The 10,512-nt window shown below is 40.1% G+C and overlaps 1 protein-coding gene across 3 annotated transcripts in view; it reads right to left on the bottom strand.

Annotated features, from left to right (window-relative positions):
- LOC103149276 (pro-neuregulin-2, membrane-bound isoform-like) overlaps window positions 1–10,512 on the bottom strand; it is a 68,181-nt gene that overhangs the window by 21,609 nt on the left and 36,060 nt on the right. For all 3 annotated transcript variants that reach the window (XM_016679806.1, XM_007568353.2, XM_007568354.2), the window contains exon 5: window positions 1,633–1,691. In XM_016679806.1, coding sequence (XP_016535292.1) covers window positions 1,633–1,691 — 59 coding nt within the window. The remainder of the gene's footprint in view (window positions 1–1,632; window positions 1,692–10,512) is intronic.

Raw genomic sequence — 10,512 nt, 5'->3', positions numbered from 1 at the left:
GTTGTTTTAAAAGGTATATGTCAGTCTGCCTTTTCCCCATCGATACGTTTCCCGACCACCCTGCACCTCAGGATAAAAAAAATAAAAAATAAAAAAAGACGTGCACATTGCGCAAAACTCTGAAACAGGAGAAGCGGGACATAAAACGGAGCGACGAACTAGATGTGAATTATGGCATAAAAACAGAGAATCCGACGCTGAACAGTGAGAAATCAACACATGATGTGAAACACATGATGATTAGGCAGCGCAGCAAGTGATGAGTGAAGATTAATGATGGTCAATAAATGATAAAATAAATCTAGCAACAGGAAAGAAACTAAAGTGGACAAGAGAGAATAATACTAATCTAAGGAAACTAAATGGAAATGAATGAATAACAAAATGCAAGAATAAACCAAGAAACTAAAGTAAATAGAGAGGAATAAACTTGTATGGCAAGACCTTTAGAGCAATAATTAATACAGAGGACTGTATGGCAAGAATAAACACACTATTTCCAGATAAAAAGTAAAATAATATTGTTGAAATGTCATGGGTTTGTTGAGACCACATCTAGTACTGAGAATAAACATACCTTACAGATCATAACAGTAAATAACTTATCACTTATTCATGTTTTTAATTAGATTTAAGAACCAGATTTGTTCTTTGTAATTTCTGTCCAGTAAAACCATTAATCTATAAATCAATAGACAGGTCTATATAAAGATTTAATCAATGTTTCTGTCTCATATTTCTATGGCCTTAAAAGGATCTGAAACTGTTGTTTTTCCACTGACAGCTCTGGATTGCACACTAAATGCCATGTGGGTGAAATTTTATGGATGATACTCTGATGTCTCATTCTCCTGAAGGCAGCACAGAGCTGCACCACCAGAAACTGACAAACACTGAAGAGAAGAAGAGCTATGATTGATGTAGTTGCAGTTCTATCCATGTTTTAATGTTGCAGAGCTCAGTCATTTTGCAAATAGGTCAAAGTTTAAACTGGCATGTTGAACAACTTTTATCTGACCATTTGGTGGAATATTTAACAAATAGAAAATGGCACAAAATAAGAATATTTTTTCCACTCTGATTGGCTGCTGTTAGGCCTACCGATTTTAACTTGAATGTTCATTGCATTTTTCGTAGACGCCTGTGAAAATAATTTCTATTCCCATGGCTTTTTTGTTCTCTGGGAAATTATTTTTGATGATAAATACAGAAACAAGCATAAAAATCAAAACATCTACAATAGTGATAGTAACATTAATGATAAAATAATGGTCAGTGTAAAGTAGCCTACAAATATTTTGGTGGGGGGCGGTGAGGTCTAGGGGGGCGCTGGCCCAAAAAAGGTTGAGAAACACTGTACTAAGATATTTTCACCAGAAACTAGACGGGGGGAAAAAATACTTGGTAAGATGTTGTGTTTTTGCAGATCACCTGAGGATAGGGAGAAAAACAGGGTGGGGGGGAGGGGGGGGAGACAACCTCATGCAAACACCCTCACACACGTACAGGAAACAGAGAAGCAGTTTAGTACACACGAACACACACACACACGCACACACACTATCCAACCCCTCCGATGTGGCATGCAGCATCTCAGTGAGGAGGACGACAGACAAGAGCAAATGGACGTACTGTAGAAACTGGTCAAGACGGAGTTTTGACAGCGGTCCCCCGTATAGTCATTGGGACACCTGATGGAGCGAAAACAGGACACAGAGGGAGGAGAGTGGGATGGGAGGGGGGTAAGAGACACGGAGAGAAGAGGAGGGGGGGGGACAAAAAGAGGAAGAAAGAAGGGATTGGGAGGGGAGACAAAAGAGAGCAGAGATGAGGGATTAGAAACAGCACAAACCACCAACTACAGAGAGAGAGGAGCTGCGTACCGCGGCGTTACCGACATCACCGCGACGCCGCACGTGATGGTGGCGAACGTTAGACCCTCACCCCCGCACACACACAGATGAACACCAACACACACACACACACACACACACACACACACAGATGAACACCAACACACACATGTTTGTGTTGCTATCTTTGTGGGGACTTTCCATTGACTTCCATTCATTTCTACAGCCTAAACCTTACCTTTACCCTTTTCCTAACCCTAACCATCACATACCTAACCCTAACCCTAACCAAAACTCAATTCATACCTTAGCCCTAAATCTGACCCCTGACCCAAAAACAGGGTTTCCCCTCGTGGGGACCAGGCTCCGGTCCCCACGAGGAGCAATTGGTCCCACAACGTAATATATGTCAGAAAAATCGTCCCCACAAGGTATTACAAACAAACGCGCGCGCACACGCACACACACGCACACACACACACACACACACACACACACACACACTCTCTCTCACAACTTAAGAGTGTAGCATGGAGCAGGGATGCAGTAATCATTCAGTAAGTGTCTGGCTTGATTAGCAAATAATTTGCTAGCAGCAGCATATTTTAGAAGTGTTTACTTAAAAACAAAACAAACAGAAGAAGAAAACATCTGCAGGTCAGACAGGTGACCTGAACAGAATAATATCAGTATGATTTTGAGAATAAAGTCAGAATGTTACGACTTTATTTTTCTAATTCTCATATCATAGCTTTATTCTTGTAATACTATGACTTTATTTTGCTACTGGTGTGACTATTCTCAAAATATTAGGACTTTATTTTTATCAAGTGTTGTGACTTGATGTATGGTGGAGCACTTTTATCCAAATTGCTGCAGTTTCACTCCAGGCATAAAAACCCTCCTTTGTTTTAAAGTAACATGCACAGTTTTCCTTTTGAAATCATTTCCTTCCTGTTATTTCTACCACTTGAACTTAAGACAAAGAACTTTTATAAATTAACTGGAAATAATGTCTTTCCAGGTTTAAACATGACTAATAGTGTTTTTTCAAATCCCTTATAGTTTCAAGATATTAGATTGAATAAACACGTTATTGATATGTTCTCTAGCAATCACTTCATATAAAACTATAACCGCTTTCTTTGGTGTCACAAACAGAAGTTTAGTGTTGGTTTTATAAGCAGTACGTACAATTTATATTAAAAAAACTAAAACTTTTCTTTCACTCATGCTTTTTGTGAGATTCTGAGCCAACTACAGACTTTTCCCCCTGTATTTTAGAAATTTCTTCACTCGTCTCTTTACGGGTTTTTTTCTTGGCTTATTGAAAAGTTGGCAGCATTTTTGTCCCGACGTAGTAATGGTCTCTTCTGGCGCCTCGCCCCATGCAGCCCATTTTTTTCTTTACGCCTAAAGAAAAAAATGGCCTTATTGTGCATCTTAAAACTGCCACAGCAGTATTTTTTTTTCTTCTTCTTTTTTTTTGGACAGTCCTTTATGTCGGCTGGAGATATTTGTGTTTTTTTTTTGTTTGCCTTCCAAATTTCCCTGGAAGTTGTGGCCAAAATGTGTTGGTCTCCTTGACCGTGGCCTGGTTTCAACACAATCCATTGTTTTCTACTTTTTAATTAGAGTTTAATCACTGCTCATTGGCTTTCTTGGATACTTTTAATGTCCTTTTCCTGCTTCATACGGTTCAACTGCCTTTCCCTGCAGATCCTATGACTCTGAATGCAGCAGCATCAGTGCAGCACCGTAGTAAACGTCTGACTCGGTAACTCAACGACCTTTTATACAAACACAAAAATTACAAGCAAACATTGGCTCCCAGTTGAGGCTGATTACCTATAGAGGCCATTTAGACTTAGTTATGTCAGCTTTTGTGTTTTCAGGTCAAACTTCAGAGGTTATATAAACTTTTCATCAGTCACTTGGGTAGTTTCTGTAGTCAAAATGATTTAAAAGGAGAAAGCACAATTTCTTAATAAACAATTAAGTCACCCAAGACTAATAATGAGTAAATTTTTATTTAATTTTATTTTTACACACCCTTCATTAGTATAAAACACTTGACCACAACGCTAAAATAAAAGCCTTTGAGGTAAACTTTATCTGTGATAATTAGCTTTCAGGGCGAATCTCTTTTCTCTGTGTCTGAGCCAAATGAATGAGTGGGTAGTTTTATTGTCTCATCCTCCATAGTTAGTATTTGACCTAAACAACACAAGTAAACTAAATATAGACAGATGTTATTTACATTTATACTCTTATTAGATTAATTATGTGCAGAAAAGTGCAGATTCTTCAATTCACTGCTATGTTTTAAACAACCGTCACCTCATATAAATTATGCTGGCAACAGAATTTTTGGAATAAAAAGAAAAATTAAGAGGAGATATTATATTTACTTGAAGGTTGGCAGAATTTCAGTACTTTGAATTAAATTTTTTTACAACAAGCCATCAGTCCAGGCACACTGGACTTAAAACTGTAGGCACTGAGCCTGATTGTTGGGTCTCCAAGCTACTGCCTCTCAGACAGCATTAAAAACATAATTAATGAGATTTATTATCATCTTATGGGTCTCAGTCTGGAGTTGGAAAGTTGTCCACCAGTATTTTCTTAGATGGCCACTGAGTTATGGGTTAAGAGTCCAGGGTCGCCCTTGAGATTCGCTTTGTTTGTCTTTTTTTTTTCAGATCTCAACTTTGGACAAGTAAAAAACAAAACAAAACACTGTTCACTCATTAAGGTTACAATATGTAAACACTATGATCCATAGACTTAAGCTGTTTTTTACTGTTTTGCTGCCAGATGAAATGATTACAAAAATTTTAAATAACAAACGTAGGGAATGCAGGGTTTCCCTCAGTGCATAAGCCTGGAGGGCCACCAGGCTTTACATGTAACCCCACCAGGCTAAGCATTGCTTATTTATTTAAGTCTTTTAAGAATGTTTGCATTTTTAAAGATTTTTATAGTTGGTGTTCAGGTGTTAATCTTCCAATCTTTCAATAACACATAATTATCAAGTGATATTAAAAATTTCCAGTCAACTTTTAATTCAAAAACAACGCGGGCCGCTGGATGAATAACCGGCCTGTCACCCGACCACCAGGCTTAGCAAGTTTTCTGGGGGAAACCTTGGAACGTCCAAGATGTAATATTTCACTTGCGAGTTCCTTTTTTTTTTTTAACCTAAAATATTTTCGAAATTTGTTAAACTGTTCAGACGACAAAATACACAAAAAATATATTTTTTAAAAAGAAAAAACAACATTCCTGCTTAGAATAGTGATTTCTTTAAAAGGCGGAGAAACATTACAAGGACAGAAAAGTGCCCAATTAAATATTTGCTTCTCTTTTCATGGCTCATCTAAAATTAAAGGCAACAAGAAAAGCCCTCAAATAAACTTTATGTCCTGGACCATAACATCCACTGCTTACACTTACCTTGCTCTATTCTTTTCATTTAGCAACCAGAGCGGGTTGGTGCGTTCAAATAGCCTCGTCTTTTCTGAACACCCTCCCAGCTACGAGGGAGGGCAGAGACTGAATGCTGCGTCTGCAAACAGGAACCACTGAGTGAACCGTTATAACAAATCAATCTGACTCAAACGCCATTACAGTAACAAGATCTTTGACACAGACTCAGAGTTTAACCTAGATTTATCAGGCTGTCCACAAAGAAACGGAGCGTTTGATCACAAAGAAACCCATAACTCCACATTAAAATGTTTTCACAGCAGAGAGCACAGGAAGGCACATCCAGCGTTTATTTCAAGCTACAAATTTTCCCTTAGCATGAATTTCAGCTATTTTTCCATTTACTTCTATGGGGTTCTGCTGCTGGAAAACCAAAAGGGAAAAGTTTAAGAAAACTATAAAAATACTCAAAAGAGCAGAACTGGTGTGTATTATGAAGGTTTTAGTGCCTTTAGTAATAAATTCACGCCTTAACTCAGTGATAGAACTTCAGTGTACAGGCGCGCTGTCCATAGAAGGGGTGGTGTGAGCTTCTTGCCACATGCGCAGGTCCAGGATTGGTTGCACTGACCCAACGTGCACTTTTTTTCTTTATATTTTGTGGCTTCAGGAACTAAAATACTAATAGTGTTTTACAGAAATGGAGGAAGCGATGTTCGACCATGACACCTGCCGCGCTCTTCACCGAGCTTTGCGCCAAGACCGCGGGAGAGTTAAAATCCTTGTAAGGAGTTTCAAATTGGGTTAAAACCAAACAGCGCAAATAAAATAAAATAAAATGCGCACACTGACAGCTCTCCACAGAGTGTGAGCGTGAAAATTGATGGAATAGATTTTTTTTTTTTAGGAGTTCTTGGCCATGAACAATAACAGGAGTTTACATGCAGCTGCAGAAAGTGCTGTTCTGTTTCTGGATGGGTGGCGAGCTGTCAGTGAATAGTGCAAGTGAGGGGGGGAGAGGGTTGCGAGTCGGCCATTCTCTCCCTGGCATCAGCTATCAAACTCACAGCGCCGAAACTAACAAGCAAAGCTCCTCACTGCATCTCAAGAAACAGGAGATTGATTCAAGTACATGCAGGGGAACATCCAGGATTTATTTACTTATTCATTTATTTATTTTTTTTTGCTAACTTACTTCTCTTCACAGTTTGACATCACATACTCGTTTTTCACACATGCATTGTTCACCTTTTTAGTCATACCAGCAGTCATATGTCTTTGACCGACAAGGTTTGTGTTTTTTAACCTCGGCTGGTTGAAGCAGGGGGAATTTAGTGCCAATTGTAGGTGTGTTGTTGTTTTTGTTGGGACATAAATTCAAATCCGAATCAAAAATCATAACGAACGTTGTGAATTGTAACGCATGTCATAGCTCTTACCCCGCTTTGCATAATTGGTTTGATCAATTTCCCTGCTGCAACTGATACTGAGGCGCCTTTTTTTTCTTCTTTGTACCACAGCCGAGTGAAAGACGGGCACGCTTTAGAGGATCTGATCCGACTGCAGCGCACATTACCCTCTGGATGGATCACAACAATTGACCGGAGTACTTCTGATACTGTTGATGTGGCACTATTCCAGCGATGATGACAGAGGCTCTTCAGCAACTCCATCCAGCCCCCGGCAGTAATAACCCGTGCCGTATTTATTCCATTGATGTAGTGCCTGGTCAACACATTTATCCAGATTAAAATGCAGGGACCTTCCTCTTGCCCTTTTGCATAAACTGACTGGGTATCCTTCGCTCCTCTTTCTCACCAATAAAGAGAGAACTTGCATTTTGAATCAATTACAGCAAAAACCCTCAGTAGAGCCCACTCAGCAATTTCCCAGAGAGATATAAATAGAGCAGAGAGAAAGAGGTGAAGCAGCCCTGTTCGCTCTCTCTCTCTCTTTAGTCTTTCTTTATCTGCCTAAACCTTCTTCCTAGTTTCCCTCCTAACTGTTTATAAGTGAAAATGAGCAGAGAGCACATCAAAGTAAAGCACATTTTTTCGTTGCACGACATGAAGGCAAACTCTTCGGTTTCCGTCAATTGATTAAAGCCTCATTAATCTCAACATAAATGTGCGCACCAACATTATATTGAGGCATCAATATTAGCCTGAACTAATAAGGTTTGTGTATTGGATTTAAAGGAAGTTTAATGACCCACTGGGACATTTGAGAGGAAATGTGATACTTTTAACTAGATAGTTGGAAATCCGTTCGATGGATTATTTACGTCATCGAGTCAAAGCAGCTTCTTATTTTAGGATTTGACCTGCATGAACAAATATCTGATAATGTGTTTTATTGATATAGTTTGGATAGTCTTGAAGACATTGTCCTCCATCACTGCAAGCTGACATTTGCTTTAAAATGAATATTTGCCTTAAAAACACACAAGAGGCAGGTCAAAGTAAAACACTTACATCTCGTTCCAAAACAACATACAAGAACCTGCCACTAAGCACCCTGGGAAATAGTTACCACTCCATGGCTACCTTAAAAAAACCTTGTTTACTCAACTCTTGGCGATACGAGAAACTGAATACTATAATACAACTTACAACTGTAAGTTCATCTTCCACAAACTCACATATTTAAGTTCAGAATCAAAAACTCGTCAGATTTATTTGACTTTAAGAGTAAAAGTTGGTAGACAACTAAATGCCCTTTTCCACCAGCACCAACTCATCTCTGCTACAAGGGAGTTCCTCTAGTAATGTTTACGTAGTACCAGCACCTTTCTTTGAACTGACTTTGCTGCAGTTCTAAGCTTGTTGAAAATGAAACATCAGGAACTGCTGGTCACCGGTTAGCTCGGTGGTGAGGTCGCGTAACAAAACTGCATCATGTTTTCTTGCCATTTTCTTTTTCAAGTAAGGCAAAAAGCCACATACTGTTCAACATACGTTTGTCACGTACAGATCACGTCGCGCTACTTTTCGGACTCTGAGGTCGCCCCGCTATCAGGCAAACCTCAGTGCCATGTCTTAATGGTGTTTCCTATTAAACAATACCACAACTGCGAAATTATATTTCATCAACATTGGCGGAATATTGGCAAAGCTCTGCACACATTTGTGATGGAAACGCAGCTTTAATCCATTTACAAGGCCCTGTGTCCTGCGTTCACAATAAAGTTACGCTAAAAGTTAGCATAAGCACTGTGTATATTTGAACCGTCACTTCTCTCTTGTAATGTCTGGTGGGGAGTACGTCACTTTTATTTGGCCACAATTATCTCTGTGAGGTGGTGTAAATGATTGAGAGAATATCTGGAAATGGGCTAGCGTCACATTTAGCGGTGAAGCAAACGTTGACTAAAACGAGAGTTTTCTGGAGCAGATTCCTGGTCTTTACGCATGTTTTACTAGATGATAGCAAAGCAAAGAGCCCTGCTGACATGGTTTTAGCCTGCTGACATGCCCAGATCACTGTCAAACCTCTGCTAGGACAAAGCTACTCAAAGCTAATCTAGAATCACCAGAGGAAGAGAGCAGGGCTAACCCCAGTGATGTCAGTCCAAATCAGGAAAACTCTTCCCAATCTTGGTTAGGCTTCTACAAAACTCCACATCTGCATGAACGCGAAGGGACATTAAGTTGGTGGAACCCGTTAACGAGCTCTTCTCCACTTTCACCTGGGTTTTAAACACAATGTCTTTCTGCATCGCCTGTCCTCCAATTTAACCTACACAGTGCGTTTTGCTCTACAGCAATAATTTGCCCTTTAGGGAAGAGGATATTAGATGTTTTCCCAGATGGGGAGGTTGTGGAGTGTGTGGGGAGGGGGAGAATAAAACAGCTTACAAAATACCCCCTCAAGTTTCAGAGCCATCATAAATTTCTGCGGCCTGCCAGTGCCATGCGCTGGAATGATTTGCAGCAGTTGTGCAGATTCATGAGAGACAGAACAAGAGGGAGAGTTAGGGTCTACATATCTCTGAAGTGAACAAGCCGCACTGACAGTCTACAGACAGCAGTCTTATTTACATCCTGTTATCCAGCGACCCCAGCAGACGGGCCAACAAAGGATGACAGAGCCGAGAAACCCACGCCGGGTCCCATAAAAAAACCCTGCAGGTTCCTGGCCGTGCAACATGCTGAGCACAGAGCGGAGTCGTACGCACACGAGGCCGTGCAATCGTGCACATTCCCCCCCAGCCCCCGCACGCCTGTAACGTGCAGCACCGTAACGTCTGGGTGTCAACCCTTTCACACTAAGTTTTCTGCTTGTCAGCACCACGAGAATAAATCCTGAATTATCCTTCAGCAGTGTCCACAAGGGATATCAGATGGGAGGTGAAGAGAACGGCAGCGAGTGAAGGAGGGAAACGTGGGACGGAAACGGAGAGAGAGCGAGAGAGAAGGAGGCAACGAGAGCAGGTACGAGACATCTACGGCGGATCTGAGGATGAGTTTCTCTCAGATGTGTTCAGTTGTACGGGGAGAATTATAATAAAGCTTTTGATCACACAGGACTTTACATACCATCTGTTCTCCACACAGTCAGGGGAAGGAAATGCTACACATCTTCCAAAGAATCCAGCTTGGAATTTAAAGATTACGACTCTGCTGTCTTATCCAAGAAGTAAAAAAACATAAAGGCATCTATCTATCTATCTATCTATCTATCTATCTGTACATTTCGTTTAAGTATGCTACTGATTTGATATTTTTGAAGACTTTTCTCATACGTTTCCTGTTTATGCCTCATAATACACAATCATGGAAGAAATACTTTATCTACAATTGTTGAAACAGTTGTGGAAAAACACCAGACACCCCGACTCCTAGAGGAATTAAGAAGGGAAGTAGCAGCTAGATGTCGCTAATCACATGCAGTGGTTAACTAATCGTTAGCAAGCGTCGGCAGTACCACAAAAGCAGGCATGTTGGTAGTTAGCATGGGGCTAAACTTCACAATATGTAGCCCTCAGCGAGATTGTTGAATGTTAAACTTTAGGACAGTACAATGAGACAAAGACTGAAAAGGGATTCCTTGTTAGCAGAGATGTGCAGATTTTCGCTAATGAGCTAATTTTTCACTTAGAGCTTTAGCATTTTTGCTAACTTTAAAAACGTTTAGGGCTTCCTCTAAATTAACTTTTCTGGATAAATTAAATAGCACCAATTTACTTTGCTGTTTTACACAGTTCCAGTTGAATAAAGTTTGACATTTT

Source organism: Poecilia formosa, unplaced genomic scaffold (genome assembly GCF_000485575.1).
Source record: "Poecilia formosa unplaced genomic scaffold, Poecilia_formosa-5.1.2 Scaffold221, whole genome shotgun sequence".
Classification (NCBI taxonomy): Eukaryota; Metazoa; Chordata; class Actinopteri; order Cyprinodontiformes; family Poeciliidae; genus Poecilia; species Poecilia formosa.
This window is presented reverse-complemented; position numbering and strand designations above follow the sequence as displayed.